General features: G+C 52.7%; 1 protein-coding gene across 1 annotated transcript in view; it reads left to right on the forward strand.

Moving 5' to 3' along the window:
• Nucleotides 1–23,928, forward strand: part of GLIS1 (GLIS family zinc finger 1) — a 281,492-nt gene that overhangs the window by 173,730 nt on the left and 83,834 nt on the right. The window contains 2 exon segments of the mRNA XM_058303546.2: nt 8,977–9,160; nt 13,989–14,880. Of these exon segments, the coding sequence (XP_058159529.1) occupies nt 8,977–9,160; nt 13,989–14,880 (1,076 nt within the window).

The raw sequence follows: 23,928 nt of genomic DNA on the forward strand, positions 1-23,928 counted from the left end.
TAAACTGAGGCAAAGAGAATCTAAGTTATTTGACTTAGACGAGGTCATACAGCAAGCATGTAGCAAAAACAAGATTCAGACCTAGTTAGTATGGCTCTAGTGACTGCACTGTTAACTGCTACCTCCATTTCCCAGCTGCTAAAGCAAATATCATACAATGGGTTTGCTTAAACAACAGGAACTTATGGGTTCATGGTTTTGAGCCTAGGAGAAATCCAAAATCAAGGCGTCTGCAAGACAATGCTTTCTTCTTAAAGATATAGCGTTCTGGGGCTGGCTGCCAGCAATCCTTGTTCCCTGTTTTTCCTGTCACGTGACAGTGCACATGGCAGCATCTTATTTCTCTTCTGGGTTCTGTTGACTTCCAGCTTCTGGCTGCTTCCTCCTGCTTCTCTCTCACTAGCCTTTCCACCAAGGCCTTGTCAGAGGATGAAGACCCATCCTGTTTCATTGGACCACATCTTAACTGAAGTAAGCTCATCAAAAGGTCCTATTTACAGTGGATTCACATCTACGGCAATGGATTAAGATTAATGTTTTTCTTGGGTACATAACTCTGAACAGCCATAACTGCTATGCTCTATTGCCTCTCCTTTCAAGTCCTATAGTTACAGAAAATATGGGACTCTGTCAGGAAGAGGATAGTAGGAAATGGAAACCGGGAAAGCAAATCTACTCTAAATCTGTATGATGTGGAACAGCGTCTGGGTCAGCATTGCATTCCAAGTCTGTTAGATCTGGGCTTGCCTCTTGATGCCACCATTTAAAATGGTGCATGACCTTGGACAAGTCACTCCCTCAGTTTCTTCTGGGAAATGGGGCTCTGACATGGAAAGAGGCTTATACTATGCCTGGCACACCATGGGCACTCCATAAATTTTGGTATTCATGATACCTTATACATTATGAAAGAACTATGAGAAATTGCATAATATGACACTTTTTTGTTTTAAAAGTGAATAGACGCATAGGGAAATATTTCTATGACTCTCTCTGGGTAGGTCCTTATAGGTATAATCTTATTATCTAATTGTTGCCTATGTATGTTCTCTTTTTTCTTTTTCCTATAACAAATATGTGCTAGTTTGACAGTAATAAAAGAGCCAGAGGGAAAAAAGACTTCTCATACATATATGCTCATATACAGGCATGCCTGTCCCTCATGCGTAACCAGCCCTGGGCCTCTCACCTCCTGGCCCTAGACTGGGACAGAGCTGTGGGCTTGCTCGCGTTCCTTTGAGGCACCATCCAGACGTGGGCCTGCTCGGGTTTCACTGGCCCAAGTCTGTGTAAATCCAGATCAGCTTTAAAGGGGACAGTTTAGGGTTCTTGGGGTCTGGAATAAGGGATAGCGGGCAGTCATCAGCCGGGCGTGAGATCAGGAGCATCAGGCACTGTGGCGCTGGAGGCCGTGCTGAGGCTACAGGCCTCCTGGGAGCTGTGAACACCCTGAGGCAACTCCAGGCTGAGCGAGCGCCTGCCAGGCCGTGGAGACTGGAGGAAAAGCCCAGCTGCCCACCTTCCTGTTTCTCTTCTTTCAGAAGTCCCCACTTCCTTCTGGTCACCAGGCCTTTGGGTTTTGTGAGGAAGGAAAAGAGGGCGCAACGAGGCAGCTCCGGGTGGTGGAAAGGCTTGGACTCTGAATCGGCAGTGTGCACGCAGGGCTGGCTCTGCTTCTGCTGTGTGGTGTCAGAAGTACCACCAACTACATGGCTTGAATCCAGGAAATTGCTCATCTCACAGTTCTGGAGGCTGAAAGTGTGAAACCAAGGTGTCTGCAGTGCCTTGCTTTCTCCAAAGTCTGTAGTGTTCCGGCCATGGCTTGCTGGCGATCCACAACTCAAGTTCTCCCTTCCAGTGTGGCCTCTTCTCAATTTAATCAGCTCTGTAGAGGTCCTCTTTCCAAACAGGGTCACATTCATGGAATTGGGGTAAGGGCTGTAACATCTTTTGGGGGGACACAGTTCAACCCATAACACCCTCCTTGGCCCTGAGAAGTGTGAAGCTCCTGTGACCTCTGGGGGGCCCTGCTGTCGAGGCCTGGCGCGTGGGACACGCTCAGGACCAGCATTGTCAAGGACAGTGCCAGCTGTCCGTGGTCCACAGGGGGCAGCTCAGGCTCGGAGAGCGGGTGGAGGCCCTCTCTGCTCGACTGCCCGTGGAGCCTGGGCTCAGACTCCTAGGGAAGGGTTGCTGGTAGAGCCCCACTGGCCTGAGGCTGCCCTTTCAGTGGAGAAGGAGCTCATCGCCCAGTCAAGAGGCCTCCATACCTGGAGATGCAGATCACCCCCAGGGAGGCCGTGACCTGTCAGAGGGAGCGGACTTTCCTGAGGGCTGGCTCTGACCAGACCCCATGTCAGGGACTGTACATTTATTATCATGTTGCATCCTCACAGCCACCCTCTGAAGCTGGGATTCCTGTCTCTGTTTTACAGATGAAGAAACTGAGGCTCATGGGAGTGAGGTCACTCTTCTAGGGTTAAATAGCCTGGAGGTTAGTAGTGGAGCAGGGCTTCAGCCTAGGTGAGTCTGACAAAAGCTTGTTTAGTGTCCCCAGGGCACAGTGTCCACACATAGTAGGCACAAAAATGAACTTGTCAGTCCTTCCAGCCCTTCCAGTTTCTAAGCACCTACTGTGGGCCTAACCATTGCTAGGAATGAGGGGGAATGTTCCCAGTGGGGTCCAGATGTCTGGAGAACTCACTCTATGACTTAGACAAGCCTTGTTTCTTTTCTGGGTCTTCATTTTCTCTTCTGTATGTGAAGTAATTTGGACAAAACCATGTCTTTGGATGCACTGACATTCAGGACTCTGGGGCTCCAAGATTCTTGTCTTGAGGAAGTTCACAGACTCGTAGGGGATGCAGGAATTTAATTGCACATAAAAGTATCAATGTGGCAATCCAGGGTATTTTATTTATTTATTTAAATTTTTAAATTTTTTTGTCTTTGTTTTTTTAATGTTACATTAAAAAAATATGAGGTCCCCATATACCCCCACCTCCCTCCCCCCACTCCTCCCCCCATAACAACAACCTCCTCCATCATCAAGAGACATTCATTGCATTTGGTGAATACATCTCTGAGCACCACTGCACCTCATGGTCGATGGTCCACACAATAGCCCACACCTATTGGTCCACTGGGTGGACCATGGGAGGACATACAATGTCCGGTAACTGTCCCTGTAGCACCACCCAGGACAACTCCAACCCCCAAAAATGCCCCCACGTCACATCTCTTCCTCCCATTCTACCCCCAGCAGCTACCATAGCCACTTTCTCCACACCAATGCCACATTTTCTTCGATTACTAATCACAATAGTTCATGAATAGAATATCATTAAGTCCACTCTAATCCATACTCTATTCCTCCATCCTGTGAACCCGAGAATGGTTGTGGCCACTCCACATCTATATCAAGAGGGGGCTTAGATTATACATGGAAGCTGGATGCAATTCTCCTGCTTTCAGTTGTAGGCACTCTTGGCTCCCTGGTGTGGTGGTTGACCTTCTTCAACTCCATGTTAGCTGAGTGGGGTAAGTCCCATAAACCAGAGTGTAGGAATTGCAAGTCTGTTGAGGCCCAGGGCCTGGTTATCACATGGTCAGTCCAGAGATTCAGGTCCCCTGGGTATACATTAAACCCCAGCACCAACTACAATTCCGGTAAAAGTAACTGGAGAAGCTTGTGGACAAAGATCACATCTGAGTTCAGCTCCATCACACAGAAACACAAACTCCAAAGTAGGGCCAACTGACATGGCACTGAACTCCATCTGCCATGACCATAGGAACTGTGGGTCTCTGTAGCCCTCAGAAGAACCAATACTTGGGGTTGTATCTACTTTATCTGTCTCTGGGACTCTGCTCAGTTGTGCATAAGGGCAACCCCTCTGATAACCTCCCGGCTCTTTTTGGAGACTCATAGCCATATAAAGTCATTTGTCCTTTCCATTTCCCCCTTTTATTCAGGTCCAAAAGCATTTTTAACCCCTGGAAGGAGATGGCATTTGCTAGGCTCCTAAGAGCTGCAGAGGAGTTTGGGAGGTGTCAGGCCCCCTGATTGGATGGGAGAGGACTGTGGCAGCACAGCAGCAAAGCAGCATGGTAGTGTGAGGGAACACCCAGGTGGGAGGGGTAAGCCCAGGCAGTGAGGGGCCTGGAGCCCAGCTGAAGGTACTACCATTTATGAATTGCCCCCCCAAGGACCAACCCTGTGTACAGTATTTGACAGTGATTTTCACATCAGCATCTCCACTCTGGTGAGGATTTTATTTTCCCCATTTTATAGATAGCAAAGTGCCACTAGAAAGTTTGGTAGTGTCAGATTTTGAGTCCCTGTCTTTATAACTGCAAAGCCCTTGTCTCTAACTACTACTCTAGATCAAGGTTTGGCAAATTATAACCCAAGAGCCAATTCTGGCCTGCCACCTGATCCTTCTAAATAAAGTTTTATTGAAACACAGCCCCATGCATTTGTTTACTTATTGTCTATGGCTTCTTTTACCAGTACAGCAGCAGAGTTGAGTAGTTGTGGCAGAGACTGCTATCTATGATCTGACCTTTTACAGAAACATTTTGCTGGCTAGATGTCAGGAGATCCATTTCAGATCTGAGCCCTATGCTTGCTGTGTGAGCTTGGGCACACTGCTTGCTCTTTCTGAGCCTGGTGATGGCTGCAAGAATGTTTTTGTAAACTATTGGGTGCAGTGCCCTAGCACTGAGTCTAATACCTGGTGAGCCCTGGAAACCTGCTTGAGGAGGCAGTCATCTGGTAGACCTTGAACTGACTGCTGGCTGTTCCTGGGGCTGCAAGGAGACAGCAGCTGGGCCCAAGATGGTGAATGCAGCATTGTCTGCTCTCCTTCAGAATTGGCAGGTTTCAGTATAAATTAGAATTCTCGTGGGGAGTCACCTTATATATGGTGCTGCTTTATAGCCAAATCATTATGGTAATTCTCAAACCTCTCGTTTGTAGCCGGAGCCATTTGCTTTAGATTTGCTGCCTATGACCTCATGGAGGCTGCCTGGTCCTGCATTTTGTGACCCCTGAGCCTTGGGGACTTGTCCTTCTGAGTCTGCCCTCAGGGTCATCCAGGCATGGCCCTTCTGGGGACAGAATGCTTCTCATACAGGGCTCTGCCTCCCTGTCCCAATCTGAAATCAGGGAGAAATAGAAAAAATCATTGTCATCATCATCACTGTTTTTTGTGTAGTTACTGCGAGCTAGGCACCTCATTAAATGTATTGCATTCATAATCTCAATTCTCACAACTTTGTGAGGTAGATGTTATCACCATTTTACAGATGGGGAAACTGAGGCTTCAAGAGAAAACTAAGCCAAATTCTTACCTAGCCTGAGGGTGCCAGTCCAAGTTTTGCTGTGGAGCTGCTGTGTGGCCATAGGCAGGTCATTTCCCTCTATGAGCCTCAGTTTCTTCATCTATAAATGGAACAGTTGATTAGTCAGTCCTAGTCCTGACATTCTAGGATTTTCTACCAATTTGTATAAATGCACCTGGGCCCCTCTCACCTTCAGAGCTCCTAAAGAAGTTTCATTTTCATGGGGAAAAGCCAGATCCAGGGGTTGCTCTTGACCCCTGTTGCACAGAGGGAGATAGGACTGCTGGGTACCAGCCCCTTCCCAGGGCACCCCTACCTATCAGCCTCAGAGCACTGGGTCTACCCACCCCTCTTTCTTCTCTGCTTTCCTAGAAAAAGGCTCTACTCTTGATTCTCAGAGACGAGAGCAATCAGGATGGAGTTTCACCCATCTGGGACTTGTGTAGCAAGACATCAGCAGGAGGACAGCAAGAGTTTTCTTGGCAGGGCTGGGCCCGTGGTGGGCAGCAGCAAAGGTACCCAGATTTTTGCAATGGCAGCATCATTTCTGGGACATGCGTTCCAGGGTTGGGTTTAACTTCCAGCCTTTGAGAAAGCAGGTTACTTGAACTAGACCCTGGTCTGGGCTTTTGGAGACGTGGGTTCTGGCCCTGACTCTGCCAGCAATGCTATGTGACCTTGAGCAGCTGCTTGCCCGCTCTGGTGCTCAGTGTCCCTCTGCAAGGTGGGGAGGCTGAAGTCTAACACTGGTCATATTAAATGAGGGCTCAAATGGGTTTGGAGCACCCTACAGTGCCAGACTGAGAGCATGGTGGCTTCTCCTCCCTCCCTCCCAATGCTGACTTTTTATTTATTGTAGGAAAACCTCTTAGCTCATCCAGCTAATAGACCCCAATTGTTTGTTGAGTAAAGTCTGTTTCTTCCCAGGAAGGTGATGGGTTCACCACTCACCTCGGCCCCTTTCTCCCTCTGTGACCTTGGGCAAACCACTTAACCTCTGAGCCTTTGTGTCTGTAAACAGTGGAGTTGTTGCAAAGCCTAAAGTAGGAGTGATAAGGGTTTTACTGGGGCAGTGGGTTTTACATTCCCAAAGACTCTCCAATAGGATCTTCCTTTGCACCAAAGGTGGGGACTCCTGTTTGGAGGTCTCTGGTTACTCATCGGTGCACTGAAGGACAACAGGACCCAACTTGGGCTTTCAGGTCTGAGAGATCTGGGTTGGAATAGGGGCCACACAGTTACAGACCCCCGAGCCTCTCAAAGACAGCTGATCTTGCCAAGCCTCCATTTTTCTATCTGGAAAGTGGCTGTAATGAGCCTGCCTCACAGGGATGGATGCCTGTGTGGTTTGAACGTGCCTGTCACGTCATAAGGCCTTGATAAACGCTGGGCTCCCACTGCCTTCCAGAGCACCCATATTCCATCACTCCCCCATAAGGGAAGGATGGGGATAAGTATCCCCAAGGACTCCAAAGGGCCACGGGGTCCCTGAAGGAAGCTCAGAGCCGCTCTCCAAAGTCTCTGGGAGGAAGGCCCTGGAGAAACAGCCCGTATCATGATGAAACTCTCTCTGCTCCAAATGCAATTAATGGTCATAAAATTATCCAGTTTGCTGAGGCTCAGTCCCAGGGTTTCCCTCAATGGGACAATAAAATCACATGCAGAAACGATTTGGAAGGAGTAAAGAACGCCAAGCAGAGACAGAGTTCAACGGGCGGCAGCCTGCCCTCATTAACTCAGGCCATTCACATTTGTTACCAGGGATTTCTTTTTAATTAAAAAACAACCAAGTTATTAAAAAATAAGCTTGTCCGGGTCCGACTGCGGAGTGGCCAAAGCCAGCAGGAATGAGCACTCCTCGCCTCGGGACAATGAGCACTCCTTGCCTGGACGCAGTCTCAGGGCTTGAGCTGGAAAGGGGCGTGGAGGTGGTTCTGAGCACATTTACCTGTGCCCTCCCCAGCAGGCTCACCCGTGCCCAGGAACCTGAGACTCAGCCGAGCCCCTCACCTGCACTCTCAGCTACCAACTGTCACGTGCTCGGCAGGTGGGCACAGGGTGAGTGCACGCTGGGTGCCTGGCCCCGGCACAGGGATAGCAGTGTGCTGAAGGGGTTGCCTTGGGGAGGTGGGTCTTTGGGAGTGGGCTTGGAAGTTTGGCTCCCTAAGGCTGCTTCTTATTACACAGTGATAAAGACGTGGGATTTGGGTCTGGCCCGCCTGGGCTAGAGATCCAGCTCAGACCTTGGGTGAGTGATTTAACCTCTCTGAACCTCTGTTTTCTCCTCTGTAAGATGGGAATAATATAATAATAATACCTCAAAGGACAGTGGTGGAATGCAAAGGAAATAATGTATGTAAGTCATAGCCTAGGGCTGGTGCATGCACTTCAGCAAAAGCCACTCTTGTTGACATTCTGTTTAAGGGTTTGATAATGTTCTGGAATCAGCTCTTGCCTTATCTTAGTGGCTTATCTTGCTCAATGTTGAGAGTATCTGGACAGTACTTGGGCCTTATAATGTTTTCTTGCGTCTGTTGGCCACTGGCTACTTTCCTAAGTGCAGTTTGACCATAAAAACAATCTCCTTTCCTGGAGCACTACCAGGTGCCCGCCCGCGCCAGGGGATTTGCAGCCCTGCTCTCAGAGCCTCGCGACATCTGTGGCGAAGTGGTGCGACTGCCCGCTTTGGACCCAGGGAAGCTGAGGTCAGTGAGGGGCTTGTCCAAGGCACTGCTCTAGTGCAGGGCGGAGCAGGGGCTCACACCGAGGTCTCTTGGGCCCTCAAGCTCATGTCCTTTCCTTGTCAGCATCTCCCTGTGAGGTAAGCAGAGAGCCTACAAAGGTAGTTTCCAGATTAATCTCACACAACAGAGGGGAAGTGACTTAGAATAACCGTGCCTTACATTTTTATTACACTTTGTATAGTTTTTCAGGGGCTTTTGCAGCTACGGCCTCAATTAATCTTCATTAAAACCCAGACAGGTGGGCAAGGCAAGGCATACGATAATGAAGCTGTCAGAGAACCGTGGAGGATGCAGAGATACTCAGCAAATAACTGTAAATCGGTGAATAACTAGAGCTGTAGTAAATAACTATACACTGTATTTCTAGGGTGTAATGCGATTTGAGAAACAGGGTCGATTGAGCGTCGGTAATAACTCCAGCAGACGCCCTTTAGTGAGCACCTGCTGCTCACCGTGTGGTTGACGTTGGTGAGGTCGCTAATGCTTTACCTCAGCCTGCTGTGTAGCGTCGGCTCTAAATCCACCAGCTACAGGCTGTTTCCTTGCACATCCGCAAAGGAGCACAGTGGGTCTAACGTGGGGACAGGCAGCTGTAAGCTCCGAGGGACCGGGAGGTGGCCTGTGTCGGGTGTCTGTGGAAAGGTCCTCTAGCCACTGGATTCTCGGCATCCTCGTCTGAAACTTGGGGATTTTATTACTGACCCTGCTGGGTGGTTCTAGCCGTCAACGAGGTGTCGCAGGTGCCTTGATGTGCAGGGGTTCCCTTCACGTTGGCTCAAGGACTCGCAGCCCCTGCTGCACCCTGGAGACCACCCCCTCCCTACGCCCCCTCGAAGGCAGCTCCCACTCACCCTGTCTCCTCCCCTCTCTCCCTGTCTTTGTCCAGTGAACGGGAGCTACGGCCGCCGCACCCCAGGCTCAGAGAAGAAGAGCCTCCTGGACATGGACCTGGCCGAAGGCCCTGTCCCCACCTGCCACCAGGGCCTGTTTCTCCCCACAGGAACCCCACCGCCCCGCAGCCACCCCCAAGCCTGCGAGAGGCTGCTGCATTTCCCCCACCCTGACAACAGGTATGTGCCCCCTCGCTACTTGTCACTTGTCTCCCATGGCCACTCCTTGGAACCAAGGCTCCAAGGGCCTCCGGACTTCCCTGAGTCTGCGTGGCTTGTGGAGCCCATGGGGAAATTAAGGCACAGGGAGGGCAGAGCAAAGATGTCAGCCTGGCCGAGCACCCACTACTCCCAGGGCCTCACGGGAATCACAAAGGTGGTTTTATTGAAGTGGTTTCCCCATTGCAGAGGCCAAAGTGTCTTTCCAAAGAGGAAGATTCAGGGGTGGGTAGGGGAAGGAAAACCTACTCCAGGGTTCACACAGGGCTAATACTGGACTACGTGTGGGATGAAGAGAGATTCTCCCACCCAGGGAAGCCCCCTCCCCAGGAGGCCATCACCCCACAGAGCCGGCACGCGGCAGCCGTCCACTCAGTGCTGCACATTTCCAGTGATGTCCACGTCTGGGCAGAAGTCCCTTCAGATTGCATATGGAGCTGAACCTGCCTCCTGCAGCATTTCAGAGGTGCCTCTGGGGCTCCATGGAGTAGGTCTGTGCCCCCTGCAGTGGTGCGATAGAGGCAGAAGTCTGATGCAAATACCCTCTGTATGACCCACTCGGCCCCGGCACCTTCCCCTAGGGCTGCTGCCTGAGGCAGCAGAATTCTACCAGGAATTCTAAAAGACTGACCCATTTGCCTGTTTGCAATTCATGCTTTCACCAGCCATTTAACAAGTGCCTCCTGTGTGCCAGCACTGTCAGAGGTGCTTGATGAAGAAGCAAAGGCCTCCCTTGACGGAGATCACGCCTGAGTGGGAGCGCCGCCATGCGCGGTGTGAATGCTATTCAAGAGAAGGATGAGTGGTCTTCCCACGTGGAATCATTTCCTTTGAAGAGTCAGAGTCCCTGTGACCTTCTTTGATATTAATGATACAAGGTGAAGCACCTTTTAGATTTTGAGCTGTGCACGGTTTAGCAAGAGTCACATGCCTTTATCTGCTTGATTAGTCACTGAGGCTCCCCCAGCTGTGCCCAGTTTCTCCACTTGGGGTAGAAGCTGTGCTGACCTACGGGAGGCTGAGGCGTAGATTTTCCTTTTGGTGGAGGTGATCAGAAATATCCCACCAAATGTCTTTTTGACCATTTAGGGCATATGACAGTACCTGGAATCTTACGCCAGCATCAATCTAAATTACTGCTACCCCTGCTACCAAAGTGGTTGAATTTCATCTGACACTTTCAGAATTCCTCATTTTCCTAAAGAGGAATTTTCCTAACCCCTTCATCCCACCCCCAATCCAAATCTTGCCCCTCCTCTTTCCCGCTGGGTTACCTTGTGTTTGGGGGCCCTTCTCTCCCTTCTTGCTGTCCCCCCCCATCCCCCGCCCCTTCATCTACTGCCTGGGTTCCTGAAGCTGCCACCGCACCAGCCTCCTTGACTCCAACCCCACTTTCAAATTCTAATGAAGATAGCTGCCACTTACTCAGTGACTGCTGTGTGTGCGCATTAGCTGGTTTGAGCCTCACCATTGTCCTCAGAGGCCCAAGTCATGGAGCATTTATCATGCGCCTCACACAGGGCCAGGCTCTTTATGTGCATTAGCTTTCTGAACCTGCAACAGCCATAGGGTGGGGGAAACTGAGGCCAGGGAGGCTCTGGAACTATCCTGAGATCACCCAGCAGGTGGTGAGGAGTTTTAAACACCTTCAGCAATATCCTGTTGATGTCGCTTTTGTGCTTAGAATGTCATGGTCAGCAGAATGCATTGTTAAGTGCGGTTCCAGGCTTGGCTCCACCACTGGCTCTCTGTGTGACCACGGGCAAGATGCTTAACCTCTCTGGGCCTCATTTCCTTACCTGTGAAATGAGGAGAGAAATGCAGAGTGAGCAGGCCCTTAGGAGGCCCGGGATGTGCCTCCCCTGGGACCACACCAGCCTCCTGGCCTCTCTCTGAGTGGCCCGTACACTTCCATATCATCACCTCTCACCCTTGGAGCCCACCGGCCCTCTTCTCTTCTCTTCTCCAGAACTCTACCTGCCCCTCAGCAGAGCATAACCTTTCCCTCAGGGGGCTGGTCCACACTCTTCCCCACTTGAAAGCAGCTTCTCAAGGTCAGGGACCCCATCTCTGTGTCCCTGTCATCACCCAGCACACTGAAACGCCTGCTGCATGAAATCGCCAACCCTCTGCTCAGACTGCCGCCCCCGAGCCAGGGGAAGCAGGGCCCACAAGGCCTGAGGTTGGCCTCCTCTCCCCTTGAGCCTCTGCTGGAGAAATGAGGATTAGTCCAGCTTCAGCGGCCCCAACCCAGGGGCCAGGATGATGGACAGTAGAACATTTGAGTCCTTGATAACTGGGACACTGATGTTCATTTTAAAGATGAGGAAGCCGGGGCCCCTGGTGGCGGAGTGCTGTGGGAAAATCCTTGGCTGCTGCGTCAAACAGACCCAGGTTTGAAGTCCTTCTCTATCTCTGCCTCCTCCTGTGGGCCTCAGTGTCCGCAGGTGTAAAACACAGGTGGAAGGGTCTGCCTTCAAGAACGTGTCCGTGCATCCCGCAGTATTCCACAGTATTAGGGCTCTGAGGTGGCCTTCAGGAGAGTGCCCAGCACATTTGGTTGCTCAGCACGTGTTCACTTTGTCTAGGGACTCACAGTCGTAATTGCTCAGCCCAGGGATGGGATGGGAGTTGCCCAGGGCTGCCCAGAGCTCAGCAGCTGAGCAGGACTGGAGCTGCTCGCCGGGACTCACCTGGACAGAGAGCAGCTGCCCAGCTGGCATAGGGAACCACAAAACACCAAGGTCTGAGCCGCTCGCTCTGAATGCCATTCCAACTTTCTCTGAGTTTGGGTACAGGTGATTTAATCGGATGCTGTTTCAAAGTAGTTGCTCCAAACGGATACCTACCTGGGTGACCTTCCCTGCCCACGCAGGGATTGCAATCCTGCAAGGAGGAACTAATGCTTTTATTTTACCTTTTTATTAAGCTCTGTAAAGTCACAACTTTTGTATCAGATTTTGAAGATACTTGGACCTTTCTGCTGGGAATGGTGGACCTGGATGATGGGGAGGTCCTACCTCAGAATGGAAACGCCTTCTGGCTCCACCCAGCGGCCCTCTGAGCCACACTTGGGACAGCAGAACTCCTGGGAGGGAAGAGAAGTCACTAGTGAGCAGAGGAGGGTATTTGACTGTAGTTGAGGAACAAGCAAAGAGAAAAACCTCATCCTCCACCCCCCTTGCCTTTATCTAGAAGAGCTTCAGGTCAGTTCCACACATGCAGCAAAGCGCACACCTGGGAGAAGGAGCCTGGGTTCCCACCCCAGCCCTGCCCCTGGTTTGCTGCTGTGACCGTGGGAAGCCACGTGCCCTCTCGGCTCCATTCCCTGTCAGCGATGGAATTGAAGCCATGACTTTGAGGCCTCCTGGCACTGCGTTCCTTCTTCTTCAGCCCCGTTTCTTCCCCTCGACCTCCTGGCTAGAGCTGGGATGCTAAGCTGCAGGGAGCCCGAGAGGGAGGTGGCTGCGGGCTGCAGGACTGTCCCCCACCTTCCCAGACTTGGCCCGTCTTGGGAAACAGGAAGATACTTGTCAACAGAAACCCGATGCCCCCACAGCCCTGGCTGCAAAGAGCCCAGGATGGCAGTGCCCACAAAGGCTGTCCTCACAGCACCATTCACCCTGCCTCATCTCGCCCGATCCTGGCAGCTGCCCTGAGAGGTGGAGAGCCTCAGTGCTCATTCTACACGTAATCAGGGGCACGGTCACAGGATGTGTCCTAGTCAGACTCCGGGCCCATACCCAGGTTTCCAGGTATGCCCGAGAGCCAGCAGGCGCTTCTGTGGCCCTCAGCCCAGCGTCACCTTTCTGGTCCCTCCTGCTGAGAGTCCTCAGGGGACAGGCAGAGTGGGAATCGCCCTGTCGCCCTTGACCCTGGCCGTCTGTTCAGTGGGTGGACGGGAGGGTTCCATGTCCTCTCTAGGAAGCCCCGGGCACCACGTCCGTGAGCAGGACGCCCACAGGGGCAAGCCCAGCCCCTGCGCCCTCCACTCTCCCAGGAGGACCGTCTCCATGTTGTGGAATGGGAGGGAGGCCCAGGGCGGCATTACATGTCGGGGAGGGGAACCCAGATCCCCTGCCTCCCACGTGCTGCCACCCCGGGCCTGCCCCACGACTCTCCCCCACAATTGTCAGGGGTCTCCTGGTCTCTGGGTTTAGAATTCTGGGACTCCTCCTCGAGAAGCTTCTCCTCAGTCATTTCTAAAATGTCCCTCCCACCATGACTGTGCTTCACGTTCCCCAATGCACCGACGTTAACAGAGGAAAAGACTTTCACAGGTTGTTTGGGACAAAACTTTATACAGTGAACACCTTTTCAAATTAAGAAAGACAACAAAAATGAAGAACTATTTAAGGGGCATGCGAGTGGAATTGAAAACGGGCTAGACGTGGGTGTCCCTCAAAATGCCAGCCACAGCCTCTTTCCTGCACAGCTCACGGGTGTGTGGGTTTGTGGGGAGGGGCACTGGGCAGACCTCAGGGGGGCTTTGGTGGCAGGGTGGGGTGACATCTGTGGCTGGAGGGGGTGGGCTGGATTTTGGTGAAAGGCTGCAGCTGGACTCTTCTCTGGCTTTCCCCTTCCGGCAGCCCCTTTTCAGACCCCCTGCCGCTCCCGACCCCTTCCCATCCCCTGCCTCCTGCTCCACTCTCCCCCTGCCCTCCCGTGTGTCTTTCTCGGCCTCCACCCCAGCCTCCCTCTCTTGCCCCAGGCTTCTCCTGCCCTGCCCTCAGGGTCCCTGCCCTGCCCTCCCCACCCTCTCATCACCTCTCTGGCTGCTGTCTTGCAGGTCACCTAGACCCCAGGCCACATACGTGAACGGCGGCCTCCCCGGCCCCCAGCACATCAAGCAGGAATCCCTGCCTGACTACCAGGCAGTGGTGGAGGCTCGTGCGCCCCTGTCCACCCACTGCCGGGCCCCGCCGGCCAGCGGCCTGCACACAGAGCTGGACCTCCCGGGCCGAGGCCTCGTCAACCCTGCACCTTCCTGCTACCTTCTAGGCAGCGACGCTGGCTCTGGCCCGGGCCCCCAGCCGGAGGCCCACCTCGCCGAGGGCGGCCTCAAGCGCTGCTGCCTCCTGGGCCTGCCACCCACGTCCTCTGCCTCCTCCGCACCCTGTGCCTCCTCCGAGACCCCCAGCATTACCTCCATCATCTGCTCCTCCCAGACGGCTCACGGGACGTGTGCGAATGGGCTCCGGAGCCCCCCTCTGCCAGGAGACCTGGGGGGGCCCCCCAAGCGGGCCCGGACCACTCCCGCATCCGCCGAGAGCCACGAGGGCACTTTGCACCTTGAAGCCTGCCGGAAGAGGGGCTTCCTGAAGCAGGAGCCTGCGGACGAGTTCTCCGAGCTCTTCGGGCCTCGCCAGCAGGGCCTGCCGCCCCCATACCCCCTGCCTCAGCTGCCCCCCGGCCCGGGCCTTGGGGGCCTGGGGCTGGGCCTGGCGGGCAGGGTGGGGGCCGGGCGGCAGGCGTGCCGCTGGGTGGACTGCTGCGCAGCCTACGAGCAGCAGGAGGAGCTGGTGCGGCACATCGAGAAGAGCCACATCGACCAGCGCAAGGGTGAGGACTTCACCTGCTTCTGGGCCGGCTGCGTGCGCCGCTTCAAGCCCTTCAACGCCCGCTACAAGCTGCTCATCCACATGAGGGTGCACTCGGGCGAGAAGCCCAACAAGTGCATGGTGAGTGCCCGGGGCCGCGGGCCGCGCCCGGCAGGACCCCCCCAGCAGCCCCCTGCCCCCCTGCCCCGCCCTGCCCCGGAGAGGTCTAGCTGGGACTCCTCACCTGAGAGACCCTGTGGCTGAGGAGGGAGGGGCCAGAGCCGATGGACGTGGCCACTGGTCAAGATGGTCACTGCCCGCTGGTGGGGTGCCTTGGCAGAGGGGCCCTCGTGCCCTCCCCACCCCACCCAAGGTGTCAGCCATGCCGTAGCGTGTACCACACAGCCTGGTGCGGCATGCACCCGTTCATGCTCCAAGGTCAGAGCCCGCGCAGCCAGCCTTGCTCTCTGGTGCCCATGCTCCGTCTTCCACCCGCCGCCAGAGGCACAGGGAGCACGCTGTCCTCCCGCCCTGGGCCTTCACCAGCACCCTCCCCAGGGAGGCCCATATCCCTGCACCTTCTCCAGGAGCAGCTGACGGGCTCAGCTCCACCAAGGGGCGTGGATTTGAGAACTGCCGGTCCCCAGGGCAGCCTGTGGAGCAAGGCCAAGAGTTAGCAGCTCAGGCCTGGTGTTCTGGCTGGCACCAAAACTAAGGTACCCAGAGAGACACACAATACACGCAGACAGGTGCATTAGCTATAGGCACCTGGCTCTGGCCCATCTGACAGGTCACTTCTGTGCTCTGCGCTCACTGGGGCAAAGTATTGTATCAGGTGCTGGGAGCATTTTCTTAGCCCCTTATATCCTTGGCCTAGATACTGGGCTCCTAAGACCCAGAAGCCCACCAGGTAAGGCACCTGCCTGGCAGTGGAAGGGCAGGGCCCCAGGGGGTGCACTGTGTGATAGAGAAACATGGGCCACCGCTCAGTCTTTCTAGCCACTGGCGGTGGGCGAGGCGAGGAAGGCAGCAGTGTGTCTGGTTGGCCGGGGCTGGTGTCATGGCCAAGGTCGGATTCTCTGCACTCGCAGGCTGTCACTGCCGCTGGGCCCAGCCTCGTGGAGCCTGGGAAGGGGTGCAGTGAGGTGACACGTGTGGCGAGTGAGCTTCTGTCCCTGCTCAGAGCCCGGGCAGCACCTGTAGCGACCAGGTAGGAGGCAGGAAGCACTGGCAACTGGCAGCACAAACCCCATCCTCCTGGGGCCGGGCATTTGCCTGTGGGTTCCATCTGCTTGTGGGCTGTGAGGTCTTGAAGGATGAGCAGGAGTTCACCTCGCAGAGCAGTGAGCGGACGTGGACAGTCTGTGCAAAGGAATGGAAGTGGAAGGGAACTGTGGTTGGCATGGTGTTTGGAAGGGAGTGTGGGAAGAGGCTGGATTGAGCAGGCTGAGGATTTGGCTTTTTCACCTGCCTTTGGGCTGAGAGTGTGCTGGAGGGAGAGCTGGTGGCAAGGCTGATCCCTGGGGCTCCCCCAGTTTGTTCGGGGTCTTGTGACACTTGGCTTGCTGAAATCATACCTCTGCCTTGGAGATGACCACCAGATGGCCACAGGCCAGGACTCCTGCAGGTCAGGATACAGAGGGCCCTTGTTCCTCTCTGAGACCCTTGAGCTGTCAGCTGCTGGGTCACAGTCTCCTTGGTGTCTTCTTTGCCATGGGTGGCCCCACTTGCGTCTGTGGGGACCTAGGTGGAGGGTACATGGCCTGAACCCCAGTGTGGTGTGGACAGTGGCCTTCTCACCCCCGTGAGAAGCCACAGCACCTGGAATATCCATGCCGGGCATCAGGGGCCTCCCAGTGGTCCAGGCCGTGCCCACCCATTTTCCAGTTTGGGAAATGAGGCCCGGTGCGTGGACCAGACGGGACCAGCTGCTCAGCACAGTCGCATGGTCTCTCTCTGGGGTCCTTCTCCTGCGCCAGCCTGCCAGGCTCTCATTCGATCCCGCCAGCTCCACAGAGCACTAGTTTATGCCTGGCTTGTGTCTGGCGCTGGAGACCCAAAGCTGAACCATCAGCCTCCTTGCCTTCGGGGCTCTAATGGTGAGGGATACGTGGGAGAGGGCCCAGGGTCAGCGATCGGCCCTGGGACGGAGTCTCCATGCGCCCAGGGAGGGGAGGCCTCGAAGGGCTTCATGGAGGAGGTGATGTCAAGCCATGGCTCCCTTCACCCATAGTCATGTTGCATCTTTGCCAGGATCCTGTAAAACCAAAGGCTTTTTTTACCACTGGAGAAAAAAAGGTGCAGCAGGGTCTGACTGGCCTGCCCCTTGCCACTGCAGGAACACTTGGCTGTGCCTTCTTGGGGGGTTAGGGCTGCGCAACTGGGGGCCCCAGCAGCTGCTGGGTGCTGACTGGGGGCGGGTGCTGTTCTGAGCAATGGCTCACAACGACCCTCTGGGGTCGAGACAACGAGCATCCATTTTACAGATGAGGAAACTGAGCTCGGGGAGACTGAGTAACTTGTCCCAGGCCACATAGCTAGTGAGAGGCAAACAATAACAACAGTAACAACGGTAATAGCTAGTGAGAGGTGAATAATCGTAACAGCTATCATAACAGTAGAAATTACGCGCCCAGTGTCCCAGAGCTAACGAGTAGCGGAGTGGACTGAGAACCCACACCTTTCTAATCTCTCGTGCTGTTGACGGTCGGTCTTGTCCTGCGAGGCTGCTGATCTCTGGGCTATCTGGGCCAGCCCTTGCTGGGTGCCCCAGCTGGAGACTGGTATCTAGGTCCCTCGCCTTGTGGGAGGAGTCTCAGAGCCTCCTCGGAGGCGCTCCCTGCCGGCCACGGGAGTGCTCCCCGCTCTGCGGCGCTGGCACAGTGGGTAACCCAGGGGAACTGGCGGCCCCCTCGGCACCCAGATAAATAAGATCCCCCTTCCCTGTAAAGTTATTAATTTCTCATGACAGGCCTCTGCTACCAGGCACTGTAATAGACAAAGGAATTTTGGACCAGGAGCCTCTGGAGAACAGGAAATAGATGAGACATTTTGATTGAAGAGTAAATGGCCCACTAAAATAACAGTTAATCCTTTTATTATCTTTCCAGCAGCGCTTTCCACAGTTCTTTCATGAGGGAAGCCGCCCCCGCCCCATCCGGCTCTAACACCCCCATCCTTGCAGCTGGTTTAGATTTACCCTGAGAGCCTCGCTCAGCACCGGGCAGGCCGAGGAGGAGCGCGGCTCCCCCTGCCCAGGCCTCTGTCCTCCGGCCGGGATGGGGCCCTCCCCGCCCCCAGCCCGTGGCCTGGACCGCGCTGCCCGCCCCCAGCCGCCCTCTCCACGGCCCGTCCACCCGCTGCAGAGGAAGCACCCTGATCTCGTCGCAATATCCTGTTTGATTTCTTACGCGGCCTTAGCGTTGTCTTAGCCTTATTAAATCTGGGGCTTCGTCTGTGTTATGACAGTGAGCGTACGTCCAACCCAAATACTGACGCGACGCCTCGAGTACACTAATTTTGAGAAGATTAATTTCATGCTTTCTTAGGTTGGCTCTCCCAGATGGCTGGGATTCTGATTGTCTGAGACAGCAGAACGTAGCAGACTGTGCAGTTTGCTTTTCTCCACACCGAGCAAAACCGAGGCAGAGTGAAAGAGGAAAACCTCTCATCGTGGAGCCTTTCCTACCTTGGGTTTCAGAAATACCAGAGTAATGGCAGCAGTCCCTCACCTATGTGACATGTTTCAACAAAGCTGTGAGGGCAGCACAGAAGGCACGATCACAGATGGGGAAGCCAGGCTGGGGTCACACACACCTGTGTCCCAGCCTGGCTCTGCCACTTGCCAGCTGTGTGATCCCAGGCAGGTGACTTGCCCTTTCTGAACTGTAGCATACTCGAATGTAAAATGGGACAATAACAGTATCTGCCTTTTAGGGTTAAAAGGAATGACGTAAAGGAAAGTGTTTCAGTAATTCTCTTCTTCCTCCCTCATGCTTTTTCACACTCCTGTCAAGCTGAACGCCTGCCCTGGGAGTTACGACAGGATCGTTTATAGCTATTTTTCAGATAAGGAAACTAAGACTCAAAGGACTTGCCCAAAGCCACTCAACCCATCAGTGGGCGGAGCCTGGACTTGAGGCCGGCTGAATCCAGTAGCCTCGCTGCCGGCGAGGGGGGCAGCCCTGTCACACGCAGGTACTCCTGCGGGAGGCTATTCCCTAGACTTGCTGTCTGGTGTCTGCTCGTGAACCCTGCTTCTTTTTTAATTGTCTTTTTTTTTTTAAGATACATAGATCACACAAAATGTTACATTAAAAAAATATAAGAGGTTCCCATATACCCCACTCCCCACACCCTCCACTTCTCCCACGTCTTGTTCATTTGTGGTCTCTTACGGATCACCTGCTCTGAGCCCGAGTCTTACAGGGTGACCGATGATGCGTGGGGGAAGCTGGGGTGGTGGTACGTGGAGATATCCTGTACCTCCCAGTCCTGATGAGCTGCTGGGTTTACGTCCAGCCCTAATCCCTCCAGCAGCTGCAACTGCACTGGCTTCTGGTGCATTTGCCTCCCTCCACTTTTTGCCTCCTGGTGCCATTGAACCTGGGATCAGAGGAGCACAGCTGGAGAAAAGCTGTCATTGATTGGCCTCGACCAGCCCCTCTGCTGGCCGAGGAATTCAGAACACCAGCCACCTGGCAGTTCTCCGGGGAGGGCCTTGCCTGCCTCCCAGTGGGCCAGCCCAGGCCAAACTTACTCTCCTCCCCCATAACCTGGAGCTTCTGGCACCCCCTTTTTGCCTTGCCTCATTCCTACACCTCTCCTACTCAGGGGAGAACCCTGGGTGTAGGGAGGGGTGTAGAAAGAGTGGCTGGTTACTGAGATGCAGAGAAAGCTATATCCTGGCTCAGTGCTAGCCAGTCCCCATTCCGTCCTCAGAACTCAACATGTTAAAACACTAAGGTTCAGAGAGGCCATATCACTTCCCAAGGGCACACAGTTCACTAAGTATCAAGGAAAATAGGCACTGACCAGGTTGGTGCCAACTCACTGCCCGGCTAAGCAGTGAGTTGAGAAGCAGAGAGGCTTGACTGGGGGGCTGAGATCATCTCTCCTGGGATGTCCTGAGAGAGGAGAGAACTAATATATGCTGAGAGATACGTTGTCCAGCCATGTCGTATCTTCTGCCTTAAAGAGTCCAGCATGAGTATTACCATTCCCACTTGAAGTTTCTAAATGAAATGTCTTACCATGTATCACCTGGCTTCTAAGCCCCATCTCGCCATTCTACCTCCCACCTGCCTGCCTTTGCCCAGCCTCCTCCTTCAACAGAGTCATCTCTGTGCTTCTCAGTCAGTAGCACATCACAGTGGGAAGAGCATCTGCCCCCCAGCTCTAATGTCCTGAACCAGCCTTGTGCGCTGGGCAAGTTTCTGGGCTGAGCAAACCTCCATGGCTCATCTTGGCTCTCAGGATTATGCCAGGGAATTATCTGGGAGCATGTCTACCAATCCATCCCATTATGTATCCATAGGGAATAGGGATGACAGAGGCCCAGAAAGGATGGGGAGGGGTCCAGGATTGCCCAGCAAATGGATAACAATAGTCAGAGAAAGTCCCTTGAAAAGACTGGTAACCAAAGACTGGAGGAGGCTTAGATGTGGGAAAGTGGCCCACAAACAAGGAAAGGTCATCCCTCTGAAACATTTGTCTTGTCCAGGGGTCAGGCCTCCCTGTGTTCAAGGCCTTGTATTGGGAGCTGGGAGTCTAGAGATGGAGATGATGCAATGCAAGACTTCTAACATTGTGGGAAGACTGCTGCCCTTGAATCTTGTAATATTATTGCTGGAGATGGAAGGAGGAAGTGGAGCCAGGAGACTGAGTTTTTGAGGCTGTCTAACCTTATTCAAGTCAGTCATGGGGGACAGGAACATTGTGAAACATTTGTTGGGTGTTTGTCACTTTATGTAGGATCTCTACATCCATGATTTCAGCCTCAGAGCACTCCTGGAGACTGGAGTGATTATTCTCATTTTACAGATAGGGAAAGCAGGTCCAGTTCATGCCCAAATTGAGGACTTGAATCCTTTGTAGGGTCAGGACTTGAATCCAGAGACTGTAATAGCCACAACCCCAAGCCACCTCCCAGAAAGAGAATCATTAGTGTGTTTATAAGTATCAAGAGAATATCAGGAAGCAGATGTGGCTCAACTGAAAGTGTACGCCTACCACGTGGGAGGTCCTAGGTTTGAACCCAGGGCCTCCTGGCCCATGTGGTGAGCTGGCCCACATGCAGTGCTGCCACGCGCAAGGAGTGCCATGTCATGAAGGGGTGTTCCCCGCATAGGGGAGCCCCATGCGCAAGGAGTGCACACCACAAGGAGAGCTGCCCCACACAAAAAAAGTGCAGCCTGCCCAGGAGTGGCGCCCCACATACGGAAAGCTGACACAGCAAGATGACACAACAAAAAGAGATACAGATTCCTGGTGCCACTGAGAATACAAGCAGACACAGAAGAACATACAGTGAATGACAAAAGAATGCAGACAATGGGGGGAGGGGAAGAAGGGGGAAGGGGAGAGAAATAAAAGAAAACAAACAGACAAACGAAAAAGAGAATATCAAGATCTGGAATTCATTCAGCAAGCCATTGCTAAGTACCTCCTGTGTGCCAGGTCCTGGCTGGGCCCTGGGATCACAGAAAACAGTCAAACCTGACCTAGCTTCCAGGAGCCCTCCCAGTTGAGTGGAGAGGGTGATGGGCACTTGCATTGAACTTTTCCCCAAGAAGCCAGCACCCCAGGCATCTTGAGAGCCTGTTTGCAGTCCCCTGCCCTGCTGACATGATGGGTCTTTTGTTCCATCTTGGAGGAGAGAATGCCTCATATATTGTGAAGTAAGATATTTCACATTCTTTAAAATAAATGAGTCACCCAAAAATAAGCTCCCTTCCTGGAGGCTTGGGTTTCTGGTCAAATTTTAAAACTGCAGAAGAGCACTCGCTTTCTGGGAAAACCTGTTTTTCTAAAATCATTGTCCAGTGTACAATAATAAAATACAAGACATGCAAAGAAGTGAGAAAATAGGGTCTGACATAAACCAATGATATAGATGATCAAGACAGAGCAACTAGCAGACAAAAATTTTGAAATAGCTACTATAAAAATGTTCAAAATTAACAGAAAAATAAAGGGAGAATGGATAAACAGAGATGGGATATCAGCAGTGAACTAGGAACCATAAAATAAAAACAAAATGTAGGAGACTTCCACAGAATATGGCAGAATAGGGACCTCCAGTAATCAGTTGTTCCACCAAAACAATGATTAAACAGGCAGACAACTACTTTGAAACTCCAGAGGCCAAAAGAACACTGTACAGCATCCAGGGAAAATGGAAGGAAGAGGCTGTTAAATTAAGATAAAGAACTGTAAATTGCTCTCTCTGTGGGCAGCTACTGTCACCCATCCCCCCTCAGATGCAGACCACCACAGAGTCCAGTCCTTACCTAGTGACTGGTGACAGAAAGGGACATAAAAATAATGGCTTTTGATTAGCAAATTTGGATTGCTGGGGCCTGGCTCTGAGGGCAGCTCTTGTTTCAAAGGTGGTGGCAGCCAATGTTTCACCTGCTCTGGACAGGGGCAGAGAGTCAGGGGAGATTTAAAGATGCAGCACTTCCTCAGGGATATGGGGGAAAGTCAGCTGAAGGGCTTCATTTGCTAGACAGACCAGGAAAATTCAGCTTTGGGGAACTGTCAGAGAAGTTTTTGGTGCCCTTCCTGACCCCCTCCTCAGGGCACTTTGGAGCAAATCTGCTCCTGCTTCATTGGTCCCTAGCCATATTTTGGCTGGGAAAGACCAAACTGGGAAAGTCCTCCTCCATTGTGACCCTTCTCCCCAAATTTTCCCTCCAGACAACAGCAACATGAGACAATGAAAGGTGTATAAAAAACTATAGAGACAGATAGTCTGGGACATAGGCTTGCCAGCTTCAGATACCCAGGATAGGAGGTTTGTACCATGGAAAACAGAGAAGTCAGTGACACTACTGTAAACAGGAGAACTCTGGAACAGCTAATAAGCAAAAGCCCAGGACAAGACAGAAGCACCATAAATCAGAGAAAATCTTGCACAGTGGTTTGCATTGGGCAAACCTTCCTGATAGGAGGGCTGAAGCTCAAGAAAATCTCTTATCACCAGCTGGTTGACAAAACCAGTAAACAGACACCCCAAGGAGTAAACACAAGAGCTAGCATTTTAAAATATTAAAATGCATAGTGTGCAACAAGAGAGTGGAAGACTAACAAAGAAAAAGGAAATGATGGCCTAACCAAATGAAGGGATAAAAATATAGAAAACACCAATGAAAAAGATGAGAATGCAAAGCCTTTAAAAAAATGATCTTAATACTGCCCAAGGGGAAGCAGATGTGGCTCAACTGATAGAGCATCCGCCTACCATATAGGAGGTCCAGGGTTCAAACCCAGTGCCTCCTGCCCCATGTGGTGAGCTGGCCCATGCACAGTGCAGCCGCTTGCAAGGAGTGCTGTGCTACACAGGGGTGTCCCCTGCATAGGGGATCCCCACATGCAAGGAGTGCACTCTGCAAGGAGAGCCTTCCTGTGTGAAGAAAGCACAGCCTGCTCAGGAGTGGCACCGCACACACGGAGAGCTGACGCAGCAAGATGATGCAACAAAAAGAGACACAGATTCCCGGTGCCTCCAAGAATGCAACTGGACAAAGAAGAACACACAGCAAATGGACACAAGACAGCACAGAACTGGGGCGGGGGGGAGGGAAGAGTAATAAATAAAAAGTAAATCTTTATAAAAAAACAAAAAACTGCCCAAGGAATTGAAGGAAAGTACAGAGAAAGAACTAAAAGATATCAGGAAAACAATGAATGAATATGAGTCTAAACAAAGAGATAGAAATTTTAAAAAGAAACTAAACTACTGGAGTTGAAGACCACAGTAACTGAAATGAAAAATGCCCAGGAAAACATGGCAGCTGGCAGAAGAAAGAATCAGTGAACTTGAAGACAAGGCACTTGAAATGAGTCAGGATGAGGAGCAGAAAGAAAAAAGAAATGTAGGCGGCAGACTTGGCCCAGTGGTTAGGGTGTCAACCCTACCACATGGGAGGTCCACAGTTCAAACCCTGGGCCTCCTTGACCTGTGTG

Source organism: Dasypus novemcinctus, chromosome 9, assembly GCF_030445035.2.
Source record: "Dasypus novemcinctus isolate mDasNov1 chromosome 9, mDasNov1.1.hap2, whole genome shotgun sequence".
Lineage (NCBI taxonomy): Eukaryota > Metazoa > Chordata > Mammalia > Cingulata > Dasypodidae > Dasypus > Dasypus novemcinctus.